General features: G+C 44.7%; 2 protein-coding genes across 2 annotated transcripts in view; one reads left to right on the top strand and one right to left on the bottom strand.

Moving 5' to 3' along the window:
- Window positions 1–4224, bottom strand: part of ANTXRL (ANTXR like) — a 55006-nt gene extending 50782 nt beyond the window's left edge. The window contains exon 1 of the mRNA XM_082764579.1: window positions 3708–4224. Within this exon, the coding sequence (XP_082620705.1) occupies window positions 3708–3868 (161 nt within the window). The 5' untranslated portion in view covers window positions 3869–4224. The remainder of the gene's footprint in view (window positions 1–3707) is intronic.
- An 18706-nt stretch (window positions 4225–22930) lies between these two features.
- ZNF488 (zinc finger protein 488) lies at window positions 22931–24395 on the top strand (the record flags this gene model as incomplete). The annotated part of the gene is made up of 1 exon (XM_082764657.1): window positions 22931–24395. The coding sequence occupies one exon, from the start codon at window positions 22931–22933 to the stop codon at window positions 24116–24118; it is 1188 nt and encodes a 395-aa protein (XP_082620783.1). The 3' UTR covers window positions 24119–24395.
- Window positions 24396–24898: the final 503 nt, after the last annotated feature.

Here is a 24898-nt window from a genome sequence, read left to right as displayed (position 1 = left end):
GAGTTGGAAACCCTTTTAAAATCAGGACTTATATTTGTTGCACTAATCATTATGATGCCACCAGGCATGGTTATAATTAGAAAACACTAGAGGTCAGTCATCCTTTTTGCTGTGCAAGTGCGTTGCAATATGATTACAAACAACAGCTGGATGTTAACAGCAAGGCAGGGATGAAGGGGAAGTGTTTACATACTCAAGCACAAGGATGTCAATACAAGACCAGAATAGTCAAGCAGCTAAAGCCCTAAGAGGACATGTCCTCAGCAGTTCGGGATGGGTCTGAAAGAAGTCCTTCAAGCACTTTGACAACCAAAGCAAGTGAAGAGTGCTCAGCTACCCATTTACCTGTTTTAACTTAATAGCTATGGTTGTTTAAAGATGAACATTAGGTCTTTGTTATCACCTTCTTCTATCACGATCTCACCATATGCCACAGGAGAAATGAGTATACCAACAGCATGGTATATTGCTTTACCTCATGCACAGGACTCCACTTGGCTACAAACAGAAAAATCTCTGCTGCTTCAGTATAATACTTTGAAGCCTTCCAATACACATACAAATAAGCTCAAGCTTGCATAACTCGGAGTATGACATACAGACAGCACAAGTTTGCAGACTCTAGGCAGCCACTTCTGTAGCCAGCAAGTGTCCAGTTCTTGTAGCTTCAAGAGATTTGCTTATTTAAGTATTCCCAGAGACAAGACAGACCTACTGGGGCTCTGACATGGTCAGACAACCCTAAGGAGTACAGTAGCAGGTCTCCCTTCCACACATGCTGCTTTTCCCTTTCACTATGCCAGTTTCTTGGACATCCAAGGCTTAGTTCCGCTGCTCTGATCTTGCCTATCCCATAAAGTTAACATAAAGGGCTACAGTCAACTTCAGGAAAAGAAAAGCTGTAAGAATTCAGTGAGTTTCTCTTTCTAATTGGCACCACATACATTATACCGATAACTTCACAAGCAGATGATCTTTTCCCTCTGATGGTTCTTGCCTGCAGGATTAGATTCCCCACAGACTTCGCCTGGCAGAACGAAAAGAAAGTCATGACCCAATAAAGTCATTGCAGTAACACACAGTGCCTACATGCATAAGGAGAATGGTTTGCTGTCTTCTTCCAGTTTGCTTCCTACAGATGAGAGATTACATCTTTCTACAGGGAAGCAAAGCAGATTTAAAGTGATTTTGCTTCACCCAGGCTGACTTCACAGACAGGGTATGTCATTCAGCTAAAGAGTGTGCTACAGGATCACAGGATTAAAACCCAGGGTTTTCACAGAGTCAATGCTTCAATCCCATTGTTACACATCTAATTAAGACTGAATGTATCTAGCTCCATAATGGCAAGGCACCAGCAAAGGGCCCTGGAGATGTGGGGATACCTACCAGTATACCAGTGTTTTTCCTCTTTGGATTCTCCCATTAGAAATTAGAGCCAGGATACTTCCTAGATATGCATGAGCATGGATCCAGCTGTAAAACACATCCATCACACCTCCAGATTTGACCAGCTGCTTATAACTGGCTTCCTGCCTTCTCCCTACCAGGAATACCCTGACCCTTCTCAGCACTAATCTCTAGCTCCTTTCTAAAGAATTGTCCCAAGATCCGAAGTCTATCTACCTGCTGCCTCAACAAGTGTTCATGTCGTGCCAGATGTCACTGGATATATCTGTGACTAAACACCAGCAGCCAGCACGTACACTCTCTCTGAGTACCATACACATTGTGTTACAGCAGGGAAGCAGCATGGGACCTATGTCTCCTGAGATCTGCCACTCTAATATTACCCATGTGGATTGTAATGCAGCCTCATCAAGGCCAGAAGCAGCTCTGCCACTGGCCTGTAGGAGTGGAAATGGATTCTAAATCTACCCAGGCTCAAATAGCTTTTACTGTAGCTTTTTACCCAAGATATCCTCTTTCAGCCTCTTGAAGGTTATGAGGACGCAGTTTACAACTAAACACAAAGAGAATTTTCCCACTGAAACCTAAATGCATGACTTTTATACCAACCACGATAGGTCTGGTCTGATGTGGAGCAATGCACAGAGGAAACAGCCCTGGGCCAAGAAGCAAGACCCATAGCCTGCTAAAAGAAAACATTATTTTGGGTCCACAACACTAAAGGGGATCTTAATTGCACAACCAGCATTCTATTGCTTGACATACCTAACTCTGAGCAAGTCACTTTGTTCTCTGCCTTGATCTCCTCAAATACAATGTGACTGAGAACAGCAACCACTCCAGGAAAGCACCTTCTGATTTACAGAAGAGAAGTAGCACAGGAATGCTGTGTGCTGATTGCTAGGGGTGCACAATGGTATTGTAGACAAGGAAATCGCTCGGAAGACATACCATGCTACACAGAGAACCCATATTGCAATCACCAACATTTACTGTTACTGGGATCTCAGTAGAGGAAGTGGACATAACAGTACCAGGTGTGCCTTGAAACTGTGACGAGTGCAAATTTGAGCGCTAACGCTAGCCCCTCACGGAGCTCCTTCCAGACAGGAAGGGGCCTTCAGGAACAAGTTCAGTGTAATAAAAAAAAAATAATAATAATCAACAAAACCCCCAGACAATGTGTTAGCACATCTTTTAGAAAAGCAGAATGTCTATGGTAGTCTTCAGACCATTTTGCTCTAAAAGCAGAATCTTTACTAATGATGCTTTTCTCTTCTTCTGGAACATAGGGACTTGCTGGCTCCTGAGCGGTGGCAGCTTTTTGCCTGATGCAGGCTGTGCAGAAGGCCTGATGGACTGAACAGTTCTCCCAGCCGGGAAACAGCACAATGCAGACTTAGTACCTGGCTTACGTGCAAGGATCACAAAGAAAAGGCTTCGTTTTTCATAGTACCATGTCACATCCTGTCACATAATCCAGGATGTACTGGGTAAGATGACCATCACACTCACTGTATGCAGAAGACCAACAATTTACTCCTGGAGTGTAACCCTTGGTTGTCAAGCCAAAGCAGTGCACCAAGAAAAACAAACGTGGGCCTTCTGAGAACCACCTGTGGGTGTGCTAATTTACCACTGACTTCACTGGTACTTGCTGTAACGTGTCTACAAATGTGAGCTTAACCAAACCCTCAGGCCATATCTAAATTAGAATAGCGTGATATTAAAGAAAAGTGTTTGCCAACATATTTCAATAGATGTAACTCAGACATAGATTTAGGCAATTCTAAAGAAGCTGATCAGAAACAAATTTTATAAAACTATACCACAAGCATGTGAAAAAGGCAACTGTTACATACAAGCACTTGAATCTTAACTTTAGGTAGCTCTGCACAGACCGCACTGATGGCTTAGTGCCACAGGCAGCATTTCAGCACTTTGCCAAAGCCCTGGCACCAGACTCCAGAAGTACTGGGGGCACTGACCACTGTCCCCTCGAACCCAACACCCACAGCTCACACACCGTGCAACCTGATGGTGACCTGATCTCCTGGGTTCGCATGTGTGACTAGCCCTGTGATAAAGCACAGGGCTCCCATAAATGCTGCCCTTGAGAACCGCACAAGTTTGGGGGAGCAAAACTGAGCCCCCTGCCCCACGCATCATGCTGAGCACCAGGGGAGATGTGGGGAAGGCACCTGAAGAAACCGGAGGAGAGGGGAAAGCAACGTCCCTGCTGATGCAAGGAGGCAGTGAGGGGTGAATAAAGGTTTTTAAACGTGGCTGTCACTTACTTGTCCAGAATGAAGTAGAGATCAAAGGCACCGTGACAGGAGCGCTGCTCTTCTTGCTCTTCCTCCTCCTCGGGCCGGGCGCAGGAGGTTAGGCTCCCGCTCGCCAGCAAGAAGCAGCACAAAAACGCCGCTTTCTCCACGCCGCTCCTGCAACTCGCCATCTTTTCCCTTCCTTAAGTCTTCTTCCTCCCCCAGTCTCCCTCTGGCTGCCGACCTTACAGTATGTTCGGAAGCGCCAAGGGAGGAGAAAAAAAAAAAAAAAAAAAAAAAAAGAAAAAGAAAAACCACAAAAAACAACCTCACCACCACTGACTTCAGGATCTCAGCTCAGCCCCGCGGGCTCCGGACAGCCCTGCCCGCTGGCTCAGGGCTGGCTCAGGGCTGGGGGCTGAGCCCGGCCGGAGGGTCCCCAGAGCCCTGTCCCCATGCCCCAGCGCCTGCCCCCAGCGGCTCAGCCCCGGTCCCGCAGGGCGCGGAGCGGCTCCCTACGCGAGGGCCGGCGGCAGGAAGGGGCAGAGGGAGGGGAGCGGCGGGGGGAGACAGGATCTTATGGGGGAAAGCTGAAGCGGGACTTTCCTGTTCCGGGATGCCGAGCGGGGAAAGGCTGCTGCGAGTGGGGAGACCGGGGGAAGGGAGAGGAGAGCCTCCCGTCCCGTCCCATCCCTTCCCGGGCTGCTCCGGGAGGAGAGGGGTAGTGGGGAGAGGGGAACCAGGTCGCTCTAGGGCATCATTGCAAAAACCTGGGAGAAAGCAGAGGCGAGGGGGGGAGTACGTGGTGCGGGCACATGTGCGAAATTGGGTTGCAGGGGACGAGGGTAATTGCAAAGTTTCTTGCCTGGGGAGGGGCGAAAGGACGGCGTTTTCACGCCTGTCTTATGTCACGGCGAATTGCTTCGTTGCTGTGGTAGAAAACTGAGTTTTCTCTCGCTGCGTCCAGCAGGCAATGAATAACGCTGAAACGAAAATCTTTTGATGGGGGCAGCAGAATCCCACCCGCCTGCCACCCGCAGGGCACAAAGCGCTGCCCCGAAGAGCTGCCCCAGCTCATCTGGATGCTGCCTCCAAATTTTGCATAACTGCTGGCTGCCAGCCGCTTCTCCCTCCCCCACAGCCGCTGCAGCTCCTAATTAATGAAAAGAGCCACGGGGAGGGATGCGAGCGGAGTCACTTTGCATGACGGGCTTGGGACTAGACGTTTCCCTCTTTCTTGGGGGGAGGCTTTCGAGCAAGATTCAAGGGCGAGGCGATTCGCATCCCCCGTGGGGTGCTGGCACGCCGCCCCCCAAACACCCATCGCTTCGCTGGGGGCCGCTTCTCCTGGGGAGCCGAGCGGTCATGGGGGGGGGGGGCTCCGGCCGCTTTTCGGGAGCCACGAGCAGAAAGTGACACCTCCTCCCGGCGACAAAGCCTGCGCCGAGGGGGCGCACGGCCCCCGGCGAGGCACAGCACGGCTGCAAGGGCCACGGGGTGCTCCCTGCAGCCCCAAGGGGCTCTGTCCCGGGCCGTGTCCCCATGCACCCATCGGTCCCTTTCCTCCACGCACGACACGGACACGCGTGGACGCGGCTCGCCCCCGCCGCCCCGAGCCCCTGCCCCGTAGCAGCCCCCCGGTTTTCCACTCTCCCGGTTAAATCCCTGCGCGGTTCGAAGACGAGCGCATGGCCCGAGTTAACCACTTGAAAAGTTTTTTTGTGCGCCGGCCAGCTCGGACCCAGCGATTACTTAGATCATGGAGAAATCCAAGAAACCCACATCCTCCCTGGTGACATTCACAAAAAATGAGCAAGCGGCTGCTGGGCAGCAGGAATCCCCCGTCCTCCCGCTCCGCCCCGACGGTGCCCACTAGCGTCGGCAGCCTGCGCCTTCCTGCAGCCGCTCCGCAGCCCCAGCCCCTTGTCCCGGCGCCGTGTCCCGGGCAGGTCGCGATTGGCACTGCCCAGTGATTATCGCGACTGATGCTGGGAGCCCCCGGCCGTCCCGCAAACGCGGGCGCAGCGGGTGGCTTGCGGCCGTCCCCAGAGCCACCGCCGGGCTTCCCAGCCTGGCGTCCTCACCGGGGCGGACTGGGGAAGGCCCGGGACGAATTCGGCTGGACAGGCACCGGGTACGGAACGGGAGAGAGTCTCGCCACGTCTGCTCACCCCCTTCTCACTCCTTCTGTAGCTATTTGCGCAAAAGCCGCGCAAACGTGAGCGCTTGCGGCACGAAGCGCAGTGGGGATTGCCCGTCCCGGTGTGCCGAGATGCCTTCCTGGCCCGGCCCGGGGGGGCGATGGGGCCGGCAGCACCCAGATCCCGGTGGGGGGCTCGGCGCTGCCCGTGCTCGGCCCCGGGGGATGCGCGGCCCCGGCCCCGGCCCCGGCCCCGTTATAGCGCGTACCGAGCCCGGAGGTGCCTCGCCCCGTTATCGGTGTGAGATTACTCCCTAATTGTAGCGAAAACCCGCCCTTTCAAAAGCATTAAAGGCTTGACGTTTCTTTTTCCGATACAAGCCAATATTCAGATTACATGGACACTAATCAAATAACCCGGGCTATTCCCTTTGTCAACATGCTCATAAGAATCTTCTGCCAGGCGTTAAAGGCATTTATAGGGAACGACATCTTTCAAAACCGATGTTGCTTAGTCCGGATTTAGGAAATATTTGATTATGACAAGACGTTTGATGGTTATATTTTACATACCAGCTGTGCCATAAATCGTTTCATACCTCAAAGAAATTCCTAATTTTGTTTCCTGCGAGTGCTTTCTATGAAGCAGGGATTTCCATTTCTAGCCATCCTCACCCATACCTGCAGCTCCCCGAACACCACGATAATAAACCAAAAGTGGTGTCAGGCGCCGCCGAGGAAAGCTTTGGAAGATTTTTCCATCTCCCCCCCCCCCCCCCCACCCCCCAGCTTTAAAAGAAACTCCTCTTTTTAAAGTACAGCTACAAGGGGAATCCCCTCCACCTCCCGAGCTACCCCCCCCCCCCCCCCCCCGCTGCACTTCGCGGCCGCTCCCGGGACCGCCTCTGCCTCGGGGGGACTCCGCGCCCCTCGGGGGCCGTCGGGGATCCCTGGAGGAGGCTTTTGGGGGGCGAGGGGAATTAAGGGGGAGTCGGGGCGCCGCGGTGGGCGTTATCCTGGGCGGGGAGCGGCGGAGGGGGAGGAGGAGGAAGCCGCCGTGCGGGGGGCGCAGGGGGGGCGGATCGGGGCCGGCCGCGCTGCCGCCGGCAGAGCGAGGGCAGCGCCCGGCGGAGCGGGGGGCTCCGAGCCGTCCCTCCCGGCCGGGCAGAGTCCTCCCGCAGCGGGTAAGGGCGGTGGAGTGCGGGGACGGGGCGGGGAGGGCGGCCCCGGGGGTCCGAGACCCCAAGAGGGGTTCCCCGAGGAGCAGAGAGGGCGTGGGGGGGGAGCCCGGAGAGATCCACTGTGTGGGCCAGGGGCGATGGGGCTGGGGGCGATGGGGTTGTGGGTGATGGAGATGGGGAGATGGGGCCGGGGGGGATGGGGATGGGGAGATGGGACCGAGGGTGATGGAGCCGCCGTGCTGCAGCCCCTCCTCAGATATCCCCAGGAGTTCCTCCCGCCGAGCATCCCCTCGAGCATCCCTTGCCCTTTTTGCTGCTCCCCTCGTTCGCCCGGCTCCCATCGCGGCAGATCGGTGTTCGGGGTCTGGACTCTTTGGAGAAATTGGTGAAGTTTCTTTGCAATACCTCGCACCGTTATTCTGAATTTGTATTGGGTATAGCGAGATCTGCGCTCCTCTGCAGAAATTTCTGAGTGGGTCAGTAAGTTAGGAACTGCTGTTGTCACCTGGAAATGTCATATTGGGCTTTACGTTTGCAAATCCTGCCATGAAAAGGTTTCTTTAGGATTGAAGTCCGGTACCAGTGTGTGAAGCCTCTTCATGCCTTCATTCTGTGATCAGACAGGAACTAGTCGTAGGAAATGTCAATGAAAACTTGATGGAGGACATAATTTTTATGCAATTTTGCATTTTCAGTAGAGTTGCTCTTAAATGAAAAGTGGTCGCACACATGCATTGAATTCGTGAATTTAAAAAGGATTGTTCAGGAGCTATTCTTTGTTCGTGGCTTTTGAAAATGCCGAATTTAGTGCTCGACAGCTCTTGCTACCATTTGTTAAATACAATTGGTACTACAGAGAGAGGAATTTATTTAGGCAATAGGAAGACAGAGGTATTACATTTAGTATTTTTTAAAATGTGTAAAAGTAGATGAAATCACAAGTAGTTTTTTTGAGAGAGCACATTTATTCGGTATTTAAGCATCCTTCAGTATTTTGAAGCAAAATAGAGCTGCCATATAGAACTCTACGGAAATACCATCTTATAGGATAAAAAAAGCTCTATAGCCATAGAAATATTGATGTAAAGTCAAAATATTACTTTAGCTTCTATTACTTAAATGTAAGATAACCAGATAAGAAAAAAACAAAAACAAAACAAAACAAAAAAAAAAACACAAAAAAAAACCAATAAATTATTTGTAAGAAATTATGTATTATACGGAAGATTTGGCAGAATTAATTGCCTAAATCCTAGCATGTTATATGTGTGTTGTTTTTTTTTTTCTATGTCCATAATTCAGTGAATCAGTATGATTTTCCTACAGCACATGTTACTTGAAAATGCTATTAATAAACACCAGCTAAAGAACAAAGTATTTAATTGGGAAACAAATTATTTTGGATCAGAACTGCTTTAATTTACAAAATTCACTTTCGATTACAAGGTTTCTTTGCTTCACCGTAGTATAAAATAAGTTGTTTGTGTTATTTCCCACAATTTCACATTACATAGTGTTATTCAGATCGGTTACTGGCTGTTAGTGGAGTAGACATTATGTAGTAAGTTTAGAATTAATGCAAATAACATTAAAGTAAGTGACTGTTACTTAGTACAGTTGAAGTAATCTCCAGTATTAACCATGTGAAAGTGACTCGTAGTAGTTTTAAAATATTTTTCTTCATATGCAAATGATAAATGATAAATATGCTAAATTTCAAAAGATTATATAGCTGTATGTGAATATATATATGGTTGTGAATGCATGTGTATTTATGTGTAGACATATACGTGCACACAAATATATTAGTTTCTTGTCAAAAAGAGGTGTTTGAACAAATTGTGTTTGAACAAATATGACATTTTTTAAAAATCAAGAGCTATCAAAAATAAATAGCGTGAGTGTTAAATGAAAGCAAGCTTCTTGAACATCAATCAGATAAAGTCATTTCTCTGAATTTGCAAAAAGAAAACATGAATCTGAAATATATGAAGAGAGAAGAGAAACCGACTATTTTCACAAGTTACACATTTTGTTTCAGTCTGATTGCACGTGATTTGGTCTGATTGTGTCTGGGTTGTGGTTGGCTGCTTGGCCGCTTGTTTCTCAGTTTCCTCTGGCTGCAGATAAGGAATGGAGGTTTTGCCTGCAAGGATGCCTGTGTGAAGGAAGAGATGCACCTGTCTGTGTGAGAACAAGTGTGGTAGCACACATTTCCGTGGTTGGGTCTTTCCTATCTACATGAATCAGACAAGGATTTTCCTGAAAGTGGGTACATGCATATGTGTGGCAAGTAACTTATAGTGTGTTGACAGAGGAAGGTTTGTTCAGTTGCCTTCTCTTCCCATGAAACAGGAATTCCCATGAAATGACTTTGCTGCTTTAAGATTGTTTGTTGTATGCTCCTTTTGTGTGGGGAAGAATGAGAGGCCTTTTTTGCATGTTTGCTCTCCCTTCCCTGTTGTTCCCTGTAAAATTGAAATTTCCTGTGACATTTTGGGGTGGTATGTCTATTGCTGAACACTGAACAATGCCAGAGCAGCTGGGGCAGAATCAAGACCAAGCCTCTGAGATGACCACTGGCACAATTCAGATCTGGAATACAAAATGCTGTGTGCTCTGAACTGAAATATATCCATACAGCATGCTGCATATACTGTGCGGCTGAAATCATGCTAATTCATTACATGCATCATACAGTAATCCTCAAACATGTCTTGAGGGTTACAATGTGCTCCCAGTATCGCACAGGAACCCTATTTTTTAGGTCCTAGACCTTGAAATTTCAAGAACAAAAGTGGTGGATTAGGATAATGCTCCCACCACATGGATGATCTGTATGCTAGCGAAGAGTCAGCCCTTCAGTACAGATCCCTGTGCACAGAAGTTAAGTCTTTAAAAGCCAGCAGACTACAGAGCTACAGTCAGCTCTTCTTTGTCTGCAGGTGGGTTTTCTGACTTGTGAATGGCTTGTACAAGGCAGTACCATCCACCAGGGTCCATTAAATCAGATGCAGTGCCAGACAGAATGAATAATTCTGCCTCTGGGGCCAACCCAACTAGAAAGGAGTATTGACATTTTATGCATCATGGAGCTAAACTCCTAGATGCAGTTTGTCTGAACCTGGGGTAGCAGAAGATCAACATATTTCATGCTTTCTAATTAGGACATTGTGGTATTTACTACTGCTTGTTGTCCAGCCTGAAATATCAAGAACCCTGCTAGTTTTTGTGGTTTGTTTGTGGGTTGGTTTGTAAGATTTATTTATTTATTTATTTATTTTCATTTCTTGCATCTGGGAGGTGTGAAGCAGAGACCTCAGTGACTCTGTGTGGGGTCACTCGTGTTCTACCAGATTTAACACCTCCCATTCACAAGGTCTGCTAGATCAAGGAAGGCTCCACTGGAGCTGTGCTGATACCATTCCATCACACGTCCCAGCAAATCAATATTAGTGAGGCTTTCCTGCTGTGTGGGATGGTCCATTCCACTCCTGCCTGCCCTTTTCCTGCTCTGGAGGATAGTGGCAGTAGAGATAGGTGTTCAGTGTGAAAAGTACTAAAGAGCACAGGGAAGTTTGCTGTGGAGCTCCCATTTGAAAATCCCTTAGGTTAGGATACATGCCTCTCCTGGAACTTGTCCAAATCTCAGTTATTTCCTCACCAAACTAGCTCTGACACTGAATTGCAGACATTTAATTCCTGGGCTTCAAGTAGAGTGGAAATTGCATCCCCATGGTCATGTGAGAAAAGTTCTGCCCCTTCTGCAGAGGGGCAACTCCCATGCCTCAGGAGAGATCCCACTTCAGCTTTCCCTGTCCTCAGAGAAAATAAATAAATAAATAAATAATACGAATAAAAAATGGAATCTTATCTTTTAATCTGTACTTCCAGTTGGCTCCTGTACTTCACAATACTTGCTTTAGGCAGATGTGGAGATTTAGGTATTTACTCATTTCTAAATGGGGATTTTTGCTCTGTCTTCTTCATTATTGTCCCTGAAGTTTGAGAGATTGTTCATAATAAAAAGATTTGGCAGCTTCATGATTCACTAGGCTGGGTATCCAGCCAAGATATAATGATGGCTCATCAAGAGCTGTCAGTTTATATTGCATGTACTGTGGATTTCAGGTGATGGAAGACAGTCTGAAGACCACAGAGCCTTAAAATACTAGGATTTGGAGAACTGTTCCCTGAAGATACCATGACAATAAAACAGCAAAATTGTGAGCACCCCATAAACTTGGAGGTGTCTGACTCAATAAAAACTTTCATATTGAACCAGCACTCAAGAAAGGGCCAACCTGGAAGCTCAACATAGATATCAGGCTCTTCACTCAGAGCTGCTTTATGATCTTTTCATGGCATGTGAAGTTTCCCTATTTCTACCCCTTATTTTTCAGGGCTTGTCAAGCTGGAGTTCTGTAGCTGCTGTGCAGAAAGGCATGATGAAGGGATGCTGAGGCCAGCTGAAATGCCAAGGGGAGACCATTTTCATGCACCGGGCTAATTCAGCCCCAATTTTATTCTGCTCTGATCTGATTCAGTTTATCTCTGCAGCCAGAAAATTCCTCCCTGGCACATAATTGTATTTCCTTCTGCTTCTCCCCTGATGCCTGGCTCAGGCATGCTGCAGGGACTGAACTGTCCCAGGAGCGCAGGGTATGTGCTCAGAGCAGAGGAGCCAAGAAGAGGTGCTCACAGTATGGCCCAGGATAGCCCTGAGTAAGAAAAACATTCTGGTCTCCACGGGTTTCATCATTAGCATTTTGTTTATCAGTGCTAATTGAACTGCTCTTAACACATGAATTGGAAGTGGTACAGTGGCAGTAAAGGCCCTTCTTTGAACCAGCTGATCCTATATCTCTATGCAGAATCATTGCTGGAATCTAAATTTGCCATGTGCGAAACTGGGAGGATGAAATAGGATACTTAGAGCTCAGGAATTCAAGGAATACTGTCCATGGGCTATTTCTAGAAGATGGACAGGATGCTGAGCTTGAGCTCAGCACTTTGTGCAGCCCACCTGGGCTGGGAAACACAGCACATGGCTGAATCCACCTGTCCTCTCCACATCTCCTTGTGCAGTTTTCTTCTGCCATGTACATGTGCTTTTCAGCTGCAAAGGTATGAAGGAACCACTTCAGGCCCAAAGGAAAGGTTCCCAGACCTGGGCCCAGGCTGAAGCACAGATACTCTATCTTGCAGCATCAGTGAGCTAAAGGAAATGGCCTCCTTAGACCTTCTGTGCTTTGAGAGGACCTTTTCAGCTTTTAATTTAAATGATTTAAGAAGCAGGTTGCAGTTTGTTCCAGCATTTGCCTTGGGGTGTTTGGAATTACTTATTTTATCTTTCAGAACAAGAATTCTTTCTTTTCTCTGATTTCCTGCCAGTTTCCTCCAGTTCCAATTTTGATTCTTCTCCTTTGCAGTTCACTGCATGAAGAGAAAAAGAAAACTTTGCACAGAAGGAAAGCAAATGTATAAAACCCAAGAAGATTTTCTCACTTTTCCATCTCTAATTCCCTTGGAATTCCCTTCATGTGTTAAGAACCCTTAGTTCCTTATAACAACAGAGAATAATAAATACTGCAGACAGAAGCACTCTGTCTGCATCAGCTCAATTCCCTTAATATCTGTTTATTGTGCATGACACTGCATGTCTGATCATGGATTCCTCAGACCGAGAGACCCCTAATTGAAATCAAAGGCAGTTTTGGCAGTAGCCACGGGAATGCCATGGCATGGAGTCCCAGGTTATGTGCCTCAGGGAGAACGTTGTCACACTTTTGAGCTGAGAGGAGTAAGTTCAAAGGTGAAGGAAATGATGGTTCCAGTATTTAATTTCTATTCTATTTATTTATGTTTCAGTCTTGTTGACATGGCAAATGCTGTTCAAGTTAATCCCTACTCTGGAGAAAGGCCAGAGTAGATGTAAAAATGTCTGGGAAGACTGGGATGATGCTTCCCCAAGTCAAATACTTACAGTAGTATTTGTGAGTAACTTCTGTGTTGTTTTTTTTTTGTTTGTTTGTTTTGTTTGTTGTTGTTGTTGTTGTTGTTGTTTTGTTTTGAAAGAGATATCACTATATGCAAATTCCATCACAGTTGAAACGGAATGTGTGAGGGTGAAATTGAAGAAGCTATTTAGAGTTATTTTTATCAAATTAAGAGAACCAGTTTTTATTATCCACTTCCATTTATGTTTGCAAAGAACTAGCTAAAACAAATTCTGGTTGAGAAGTTTCCTCACTTGCAAAAGTGGTTCAGTTGTTTCCATTACACTCACAAAGTCGATGATAATATTAAGCAAGGCTACCAGTGCTTTTATGACCACCAAGAAGCAAAGGGTGATGCCACAGTTCAACACTGACACTATGGCAAGGAGAACCAGGATGAGTCCTATGAAAATAGGGGAGAGGGGAGTCTGTGTTTAAATTGGTGTTTCTGCACTTGGATGTTTCCATGCATTTCTTAGAAGAGCTTGTAGTGACATCTGAAGGCCATATGGTAGAAAATCAGCTCATGATTGTTCCTATGACCTTCTTTCACTTCTCCTCCCTAGAAATGTATTTTTGTCACAAGGTGAGGGAGCTACCCAAATATTTTTCAGGAAGGCATGAGTTGTAATCTGATTAGTACGAGTGGGATGACGTGCAAGTGCTAGGAAATGGGGAGAGAGAAAGGATATCTGCAAGGTTCCAGCTTGGAAGAGCATTCAGGAAAATGGAAAATGGCTACTAAACATTTCAGCAATGGAGCTATTTCTTAATATGCATGGGAGACTGTTATACAATCAACTAGGATAGATATACAGACAACAGCCCCAGCATTGGGAATGTTTTTGTGTTTTTTTGGTGAATGTTTTTGAAAAAAACACACTCTCATGCTTCCCACCCAGCAGCCAGGCAGTCACAGCTCCTACCCACCAGCTCAGTGGTTGGAGGCAGACAGCTGAGGGTGGGGAGCAGAAACTTAAGAATGCCACTCAGGTGGTGAAGCACTCATCCAACCTTGGTTGTCACAACTGTCTAACAACTCCTCTGCACCCTTCCCTGCTAAGCCCAAACTTACAGACAAGCTGAATTGTGTTTTACACTGTTACAAAGCATGCTAATTCCGGGGAGGGTGTGTGTGTGTGTGAGGAGTCTTCTTGAAGAAGCACAGAAAATGCCTAGAATGGGTCTTAGTAAGGGAGAGCTGAAAGGAGATGGTGCTTTAACCAGGCGGCTCTATTAACTGGATTAATAGAGAACAGGTTCACAGAGGTCTTCTGAAGACATAAAAGGAGCAAGCCAACACATTGGAGCTGTATCTTCAAATTACTAGAAATACCTGCTAAATCACAGTGAAACTTGGCAGGAAAAAAGGGTGTAAATCTTTCAGATTAAGATAAGGAAAACCAGCCTAAAGCTTCATAGTTGACTTTGCAGGGCCACAGATTTGATATAGATTACCCCAAAAACATCAGGTCGAGCCCTTTTCAGTAGCAATTTGTGAGCTGCTTCTGGAAGCAAGGAGGCTGGGATCAATTGCTGTGAGCACCATCTACTTTGTGTTTTTTTTTGATGGAACATCCACAACTGCATAATCCATAGGGAGTTGCCTGCCTATAGGTACTGGTTACTTGACAGATCTGTCACACTCCTCAGAAATAAAGATGCAAAATCCATGACTCAGGGACATGGTATATGTGTATCAGATACTCTCTAGGGGATGAAGAGTCCATTAAACATCAAGACCCTAAACTCATCCATATGAAGAATTCACATCTGTGACAAATAGAATATGGAGAGTACCCATCGTCTAGCAGGTGATCTGAGTCTAATGTGCTACTAATGCACTATAAATATTCAGTTTATTTCACCCTTTCAGAGGCATGTGTGTGGGTGAGCCCAGAGGAATAGGAACTGCTTATGCAGAACATGAGTGAGAACAGCAGGGTTATATTGCATGAGGGAGAACGTGTCTCTAGGAGGCAATGGCACTCATAGCATTGGCTGTTTGAGGCAAGCATGTCATTGCACAATACAGAGCTGAAGACATGACCTTCACAAAGAGGCTTATGACAAGGGTTCTGTAAACTTGCCAAATAATAGAAGAGGGGTGAATTAGTCAAATGTACAAGACAGCTCACAAAGCTGTGTGAAATGAAAGCGCAGAATAATTACTGCTTCTCAAAGCCATGTTAGCCAAAACGTGGAAATCAGTAACATAAGACAAGTGTGATTTTGGTGTAGTATGTCTTCACCTATACGTTAAATGAATTTGCATCAAGTTCTCTTGTTGAGCACAGTAAAGCAAAAAGAGGGGTGGTTGCCTTGCTGACACCATCCCACTCCTTTGCGTAATGTCTTAGGATGGGGTTCTCTTCACACAGCACTGCCAGGTAGGTTAATCCCCTCCAAAGCAGGTGGAAATCAGACTCATTTAACATGCTTTTTAAGGAGGACACTAACTGTCACTGTTCTGACACTGAAATCAAAGGAAGGTGCTGGAGATGTCACTCTGAGCAAAATACCCCTCTACACAGGAATACAAAACCACCTTTCCCCATTACAGTTTTTTTTTTGATTAATGAAAATAGGTAACATAAGCAACTGTCTCCTGCATTTCCACTGGAAAAAATCATTGTTTTGATATCAGCCACGAAGCTAAGAAATCTATAAAAGGAATAAAACCACAGGGAAAACTTGTAATGCTTGTCCTGATGGCATGTGAAAACACTGATGGGCATTTCTAGGTCACTGAAAAGAAGCTGATTACAACTGTAGCTGCTTAAGTACTGGAATGAGATAAGAGAAGGACACCTAGCTCATTGAGAGACAGAGGTGATGGTGTCTGAGGAATGTATGAAGATAAAAGACAGAAATTATGCTCAGCTTGGGAAAATAAGCAATTAATCCATCAGTGGGAACTACAGAGATCCAAGTGCTTTGAGGTTCAAATACAACAGTCAGAGGGGGGGATAGCTGAATACACCATACATAAGAGGTGTAGGTAGGAATGATAGGAAGTTAAGGAAATGAAGGCCTGATACCAGCCTCAGAAGTTCATGACATTCCAGGAAAAAATAAAAAATCAGTTAGGTGAAGTTTTGGAGAATTCACTGTTATGATCGTTTTCTCCGTCCTTTGCTCCCTTTGAAGAATGTGAGCAATTCACTTCAGTCTGTCAAAGAAAAATGCCAGTCATTCTAGTGTACCTTTTTCATTTCAAATTAGGACTCGAGTTGTAGGTATCTAATGATTATAACCTTCTTTAGACTCTGAGGACTGTTGGCAAAGATGTGAAATTTGCTCTAGGACTGGATTCAGAATTATACAAGAGCTCCTGTCCTGCTGTCACTTTTGGGGACACCATGTTATACTGAGATGTTTCACTAGATGGTGTGTTTGACAAATTATTTGAAGAGATTGATCTTCCCTTGCTGAAAGCTCATGATGCAGGGCTTAACACAGCAAGCCTTTTTGCTCTCTATAAGCGGTACATCCTCTTCACAACTCTCTACAAAGTTGACCATGCTGTGCAAGAGAGGAATGTGACCATTGCTGTCACTTGGGGGATTTTTTTTTTTTGTCCATCACAAGTCTTTGACTAATTCATAAGTCACATTCATGGCATATTGAGTTCAAGGGACTCTTAACTTTGGAAAGAGGAAAGCTGTGTTGGTTAGAAAATATCTTATACTCCTTATTAGGTTCCATTTCCCCCATCTCATCAATCTAGGAGAATTAAATGGAACTGAAGATGTGCATATATTGATTTATTTGCTCCCAGAAGGGAGGATTAGCCTGAAAGCAGCTGTGTGGGACAGTAAGGACAGGCAGAGGTTCCCACATCCAGGGAATTAATTCCTGCCCTTCTTCTTGGATGTGTGGAAGCCCTTCTATCCTCATGATTTGGAGCAAGAGCATGGGCAGCACATCAAGCAGCAAACACCTTGCTGGGAGCTGCTGACACTTTCACCAAGGAGCTCAGAAAAGCTGCCCAGGTTGGAGGTGTGTGCTGCGCTTGTGCTCTGGGAGCTGGTGGTTTCACATCCATCTTGCAAGTAGCAAAGCTAAAGTGGGGACACCGTGCTAAAGCCTGTCTGGCCCCTCTGCCTTTTCCCTTTCTTTGGAAAAGATTTGTTATATTATGGCAGAAATCACTAGGTGGTGCTGTTACTCATAAAACTTGCACTTAGTATAGCACATTTTCAGTTTTTGAAGAAATGGTTCTGGTAAGCTTTGGGTGTGTGGAGGGAGGTTTTGAAAGCTGCTGAAATAGGGGAAGGTAGCAGGCAGCAGTAGCTGGCTGGAAGGGGGTGTGGATTTCTTAGATCTTGGTATTGGTGCTTTGGCTGGAATTTCTGGACGAAGGGAAGAGATTTACTGCACACAGGCAGCAACCCATACTCTTCCTTAAAGTGTATGTGCTCAAATCCAGCATCTTTGACTCCTTTCCCATCACAAATTCAACTTTGAGGGCCCTCAAAGGAATCAGGAGATTCTGTTTCCTCTGGAGGGACAACAGTGTAGCCAAGGCACAATGCTCTCCTGGTTTACATGGAGACATTCAGATGAATTTCACAGAAAGGGGAATCTTAGTGAGAGGATTTGCCTTCTAAGGTCATAAGTGGATAAATAATGTTAGAAAGGATTAGGAGTTTTAGATTTATTTATTTTTCTTTCTTCTGATGGTTAGAAACTTGTATTTTTATGTATTATTATTTTTTTTAACGTGACTTGACTTTTCATTTATTAAAAATTAATATAATTTAAATGGAAACACGTGCATATGAATGTGCTTATGTGTTTATTTAGGTAGATTCTATATATTGCACAAATATACACATACAAGACATCATTTTGTTCTCATAGCAATAGTAACTTCACCGGATTATTGGGAAACCAGGCAGTGAAACTCATCAGTAGCAGAAAGCAGAGACCCATTCTATCCTCCTCTTAATGATTAATATCTGGCAAGCCACTTGAACTTTGGTTGTTTTGTGGTTTTGTTTTTTTTTTTTTTTTTTTTCCTTTTACCCCCTGCTCTTTTTTTTTTTTTTTTTTTTTTTTAAGGCCATCTTCCTTCAGAGGCTTACAATGCTTTGTATACAAAACCATGCATTTCAATATTTTCAGGGTAGGGATTTAGACTTGCCTACCAAGAGGAAATTATTCTGAATTAACTATACTGATTTAGAAACTGATTTGGTTAAATCAGTGCAACTCTCCTGAGCGCTTTATATCACTTCAGTTTAAGTCATGAGTCAGTGAATAACAAATCAATTCTGTTGGCAGAGAGTGAGAAAGATTAGACTGGATCTTCAGCCCTTTTATCTCAATATTTATTAGGCTAAGGACTCTTCAGGGCTTGTTGCTGTTCTCTTTAATTTTCTCTGCCTAATGGACCTGATCCATCTCTTGATGGCGTAAATGAGGGTTTTCCATGACCTCCAGATGGGAGCTGGAGATGGCAATAACTTTATTAAAAACCTAGAGAAGCTTAGAATGACAAATAACTCAAAACTGCCTCCTTGCTGTGTATACGGTTCTCAGACTGAGGCTCATAATGCAGAAATTGCCTCTGCTCTGAAAAATGTAATATTCTACATTCAGTGCAAGAAAATTCAGTCCCTAAGTATACCAACCTCTACTAACATTGTGCAAAGAGTCATAACCTCATTCAATTTTCCTAACAACAGCTAACAGCTAAAATCTCACATACATTTTGAGATAGGATGAAAATAATCCCTGTGTCAATGTACAAAGATTTTGTGCATTCAGGCTGAATAGATTTGGGACTCAGGCTGTTCCTGGTTTTGTATCTGCTTAACCAGAACATGGACTGATGTTACACTTACAAATTAAAAAGCACAGCTTTTTCAAAACCTATTTGGTAAAGCATCTGCTTTTTTGTTGTTCTCTTTCTGCATTTTTCTTCGCGCTTATAAGGACTACTAAACAAGAAATTTATCTGAGAATATGTTGAACAAGAATATTCTGAGTTCCACAGACTGAAGATTTTGCTTACGGTTACCAAGGCTTTTTACTGCTGGCTGTAGAGAACACAATGCAGAAACAGTTGAGCTCTTGGATGGTCTCACTAGTCCAGAAAAGAGTAACTAAGTTGTTTACAAACCTAATATTTTGGTTTATTGCAAAGCCTTTTTTCTCTTTCAGAACTGGATGTTAATAAAGCTCTGTGTAACCAACAATGTTCTGACATGGTCTTACAATTCACCTCCAGTTAGTTCCTAGAAACCTTTATATTGTAAGTAGTGGTGCCCCCTTCCATTTTCATCTGTATTACAAGTGTGATTTCTTGCTCATTTTACAGGTTTATAATGGAACTCACATCTTTGCCTAAATTTCTGTGGACAAATGACAACAAACTTCTGCATCACCATTTTCCGGATGTATTGGCTACTGTTCACACCACACAAGACATTCCCGAAGAAGCTGTTTTTGGACCATGTATGCTCCAGAACACCCTAGTGGACACTGTAGCTTTTATTGCCCTCAAGTGTTCTGAAAGACGGAACATCCATTACGTATTCAAGGTAGGAGAACGCAGCATTTAAATGTAAGTCATGTCAGACAGGATCACACCATCTTGCAGGAGGTGACTATGTCAGGGGGTAGATTTTTGTTCTGTTCAGCACAACTAACAGCTCCTCCAAAAGGGAGAAGTAGCCAGTGTGTTTCTAATTATGAGCTGTATACTGGAGGGACCTTAGTGAAAACTGGCTCCTTTGCAGGAAGAATACAAAGTTCCACTGCTGTGCTGACTATTGATGACTTGGCTTTTAAGTTTAGTCCAAAAAGGAGCCCTGTTTTTTTTTTTTTTTTTCTCTCATCCTCTTGGAGACTCTAATTTGAACTCCTTGGTCCAATCTGTATGCTTGGGCAAAGACAATGGCCACCATTGGCACAGGTGGTTCTTCCCAGCCAGCCATTTACCCCAGCAAAGCAAACCCGCCCCTTATAAAGCTGTCCTTCCCCTTTGAGTTCCTCTGAGCCTTACAGCCTCTCGTGGGGTTAGCCTCCTGGATCCAAGGAACAGCCTTATCTTCACCCTTCTTCTCCAGCCTCTGTCAAGGAAGCCAGACCATGTCCATTGCACAGCTCTGACTGAACCTGTTGTGCAGTAAAGCCCCTCCCTCATTTATGAATGTAAAAGATTCATATGAGGGATTTCCGTCCCAGGAAGAGGGTGGACTTGCATCTCTTGTAGTGTCTCTGCATGCGTGGAAAAACTGAAGCAGGCTCATGCTTGCAGTTAAGTGTACCCAGGTCTTCTGTTCTGCCCTGTATTCCTCCCCACCTCCTTCAAACTCTCTCAGCTCCTTCCCTGCAGGCCTGGTTCCTGGAGGAGCTGTGTTCCCTTTGACTTTGCTTAGAGCTCCGGGTGGGTACTTGGTATTTCTGAAACACTGAAACTAATAAATGACAGCCTCTGTCAAAGCTATTAGTTGCAACCACTGTGTGTGTGGGTGGGTGTGCTTGTGTTGCTGTCAGACTTTTGGATTTCTCAATCATTGTTAATTACCACGGCGTTTAGAGAGAACCAGTTACAGGGCATGCTAACTTATTTTCTCCCTTATAATAATTAACTCTTATACTAATGCCCCCTTAATGTTTTATTCTTTTATTCAAGCTCCTACCGTGGTCATACTTTTCATGGTAGGTAATCGTCAAACTGAGCTAAACACAGAGAAAGAAAACCAAAATACTGTTTCTGATACAAAACACCAATGAATGGCTGCCCTGCAATTAGTGGAAAACAAAGAGCTATACATTGCTTGGGGTGAAATTTGGATCATACTTGTCATTAGACATTTTTCATTTCCAAATTTCTTCCTTTCAAAACAATGACTTAGTGCTTCAAAAATTAGTCGAGGCTTTTTATGTGTATAAGTGTTGCCCTTGATCGCCCTGTGTTTCAGCCTCCGAGCTATGAAAATCTTCCCCATCCTTCAAATACTGCTGAGGACATAGATCTGCTGTGGTAAAAACCAAGGAAAAAACCTATAAATAAATAAATCATTCCCTATTCAAAGCAAATGCAATCAATTAAATAAGATGGGAGCCACACACTGAATGAGGAAGACAAAACCAAATGTTTTACAGTTATATTATTTCCAGAGCATGGTCAACCTGTGACTAAATGACTCAGGAGTCCTGTGGAGAAAGGCATTTATGCAACTGAGGACTATGTTGTAACATGTACACAGAAGGGAGATTTAATTTGAGCAGTAGGCTTAATATTATGTTTTTAACTTTTGAGTGCCTGACCTTCCAACCTAAGTGAAATTTTCAAATTAAGCTGTTTGGTATTCCTGAATACACACATACTGAAAGTAAATCAACCCCTCACTACACTCAGAAATAATGTAATGAAAAGTATTAATCAAATGGGTTTTTGTCTGTTCGTATACCCTGAAATGAATTTAAGCTATTTATCAAAGGAAGAAAGGGGAATATGTCATTTTATTTCTGAAAAAGGAAAGTGATAATATAAGTACTTCCTAGCTGTATTTGTTAAAATCTAATATTTACATAATTTAGCCAGCAGTAAATGTGGAAGTTGTCTCCTTGGGATGTTGACTCAAATAATCAAAATTATTCCTAATTTACCCCTCTCCTGACACATCCCATTTTCCCATGGGATTGGGACCCCTTCTTACAGAGGAGCACGCCATCTGTACCTCTAAGATCCACACCCAACGCAGCCTCAGGAGACAACCAGCATCAGCAGAGGAGAGCACCTTGCCATGAGGGGGCCGGAGATGGGCCAAGGGAGCAGCCCTGGCACTGCTGGCCCAGAGCAGGTTCATGTGAAGAACGGTGTCCCCTTCTGGTCCCACTCAGTGCTCCCAGAGCTCTAAGCACTCACATGAGGGAAGCCTTCTCCCTCCCATGACTTTGAGTTTGATTGAAGCCGTGTGTGATCTGGGCTTGCAGCTTTGGCATGGGCTCTGTGTGAGGCAGAAAATAGGCTTTTTCTTGAATTTCATGGAAATCTATTTGGGGTCACAGGACTTCAAACTTGCATTTTTTGTGTCCTGTTTCACAGGTGGATGTTACGTCTGTGCACAGTCCTACAGGGCTGCCTTGGATGAGACTTGTACAAGCAGCTGCCAATAACAAGGAGCAAAACTTAGAAGCTTACTTAGAAAACAGTCAGTTATATTATCGCTCTACCAGGAAAATCAACAAAAATGAGGAGCTGCTTGTCTGGTATGATGAGGAGCTTTCCAGCCTCTTGGGTTTCAATGAGATAAAAGCTCAAAGTCCCCAAAATGGTAAGTACCAGACTAATGGTTCTGCGGGGGTCACTGAGGACTGAAGTGAGTCTGCAACATTAGCATGGGTGATCCTGTAATGCAGGAAATAAAACCAGTCTAAATCCTTAACAGTCAGATAAGAAAAGAGAAAAAAAAAAAGAGCAGACAGCTAAGAAAACATTCTGTTTTGGGGATTGAGCTGGAGGCATCCAGTGAGAAGAAATTTGTAGTTCTCTATACCACTTTAGTTGTTACTTTCCAGCAGAGGACAGTGCACTAGGGAGCAGTGCTGAAGTTTTTAAACTGTGCAATGGAGATCTATGCACCTGACTACCTTGGACTCCTAAAAGCTTAAAATATCCGTTGGAAATATGCCTTTAAAATAAAAATATGCCTTTAAAATAGCAATTTCATCTAATACAAACATGGCTGGAGAGTCTAAATGAGAGCATTTCTGCAAGGAGCACATGGAGATAAATACAAGTGAACCATTTTCCATAACAGCAGGGGACCTGACTCTGCACTGGCATTACCTTTACCATGTATAGTCTTGTATGACATGAGATGTTTCTGGGTTTGTGTTTTGTTTGTTGGTGTCAACAGCAGGGTCAGGATCTGCATCCATCCATGATTCTAACTTTGCAAAACTCATCATATGTTGTCTGTTTCTCCAGAGCTGAGATGCCAAGAATGCAACCGAGTCTTTAAATGTGAGCATTCGTATCTCTCCCATGTCCGCTTCCTATGCGGACCAGAGAAGAGTGCCCTGCTATGGAGAACCTTCCAGGATGGCAAGACTGAAAAAGGCAACTTAGAGGACCAGACCACAAATTTCCACAGTCTGGCAAGGGATCTGGAGGTGAAAATGACAGCTCATAAAGATGATGCCCATGGTCTCACTGGAGAAAAGAGAGCAAAACTAGAAGAGGCTGAGAACAACAGGAGCAGAAAAACAGTGTTGTTGGAGAAAACAAATAACCTGAGTGAGGGACGTAACTGTGGGGGCAAGGAAGAGGTTGGGGGAGAGCGCTCACTGGCAGGTTCTTTCTGGAAGCCTAGTTCAGGGAGGCAATCAGCTAGGAAGGATGCTTTCGAGCAGAAGCAAAGTGCTTTCACTGAGGTCAGGAGGGTGAAAGAGAAGATGAGGAATGAGAGACCCAAGGAATCAGAAGAGGAGGATAACACGGTCCCAGCTGGTAAGGAGCAGGTATCAAAGGAAGTGTTGCTGAACTCCTCTGGCAGTGCATTCTCCTTCGTGTGGCCCACCAGAGCCCGAGGAGAGCAGAAGAGTGCTTTCAGCAAGCCTAGTAAATGTCTAGCAGAAAGAGCTGCAATAAATTCTTCTCATCCCATGACTGAGTCACCAAAGAGCCTGGGGGAGCTGTCCGGCTTCATTGCCACCACAGACATCATGTGCTGCAGCACTCTTCTCAATTCCAAGTTCTTCGTCAGTGATTTGTGTAATGCTCAGATGCTGCAGACTAGCATCACTCGGAGCAATGTTTTCCCATATACCTCAGACCTGTGGCCCAAACAAGCAGGAGGACAGTTACAAAACACAAGCACCACTTCTTCCTCCTCCTCCTCCTCTTCCTTGACTCTTCTTCCTCCTACCTTCACCTCATTTGGAGTGGCTGCCCAGAACTGGTGTGCCAAATGCAACCTGTCCTTTCGCATGACATCTGATTTAGTCTTCCACATGCGGTCACATCACAAAAAAGAATACTCCTCAACTGAATCCCAGAGCAAGAGGAGACGAGAGGAGAAGCTAACATGTCCAATTTGTCATGAGTACTTCCGAGAACGCCATCATTTATCCCGGCACATGACCTCTCACAATTAGAGCTGTGCAGACCAAGGGACTGGGCAGGTTGGGTAAAGAAGGGAAACATTATTCAATTGTATCAATTTCTTTTTGCAGTTACATTAATTTCTTACAGGAGATCACTGTTTACAGTAATTTATAATAGATGCTTTGCAAAAAATATAAAATGTTTACAAAAGTCTGAGTGGGTTGTTAGATCTGAAAACTCAGCCTAGCCCTTGTCAATCTATTTTTGAGGAAATAAAGTAATGAAATGAATGCACATGCAGTATTAATTTGTAAAGAGTTGGGAACAAAGGTATCATTTTGCAGATAGAGTTCGCTTTGCTTGTATCTGATTTGCTGGTGTATGTGCAGTACAATGTAAATACAGAAGTAACACACTCTTTACTGAATGTGGAATCTTTAAACACTAAAAAAAAAAAAAAAAAAAAAAAAAGTGTTTATATGCTTAAAGAAAATAAGTTACTTTTCCTAGTTTTCCTAGCAGCTTTGGTGGACTCACTCCTTTGTGTTAGCTGGATTTGCTCTCTTATCAGATTCATCACACTGTCTCCTTGGCTTTGGAAGGGACTACTTAAAGTTAAGACTACCTGAAAATAGTGGTTGTCAAAAAGTGACCAACACACAGCCAAAGAGAATGTGAGTTGTAAATCAGTACATCTGAGTGCTGTTCTGTGCTCTGCCGCTTTTGAAATATCTTACACAAAACCAAATCAAGATGGATCTGCATCAAAATGTGACCTGTTGTCAACACAATCATGTAGACAGGGAGTGCAAATTCTTCCCTGAGGTGTG

Source organism: Aythya marila (assembly GCF_965140915.1).
Source record: "Aythya marila genome assembly, chromosome: 7".
NCBI classification, from domain to species: Eukaryota; Metazoa; Chordata; class Aves; order Anseriformes; family Anatidae; genus Aythya; species Aythya marila.
Note: the sequence above shows the minus strand (reverse complement) of the source record. Positions and strands in the feature narration are given on the sequence as shown.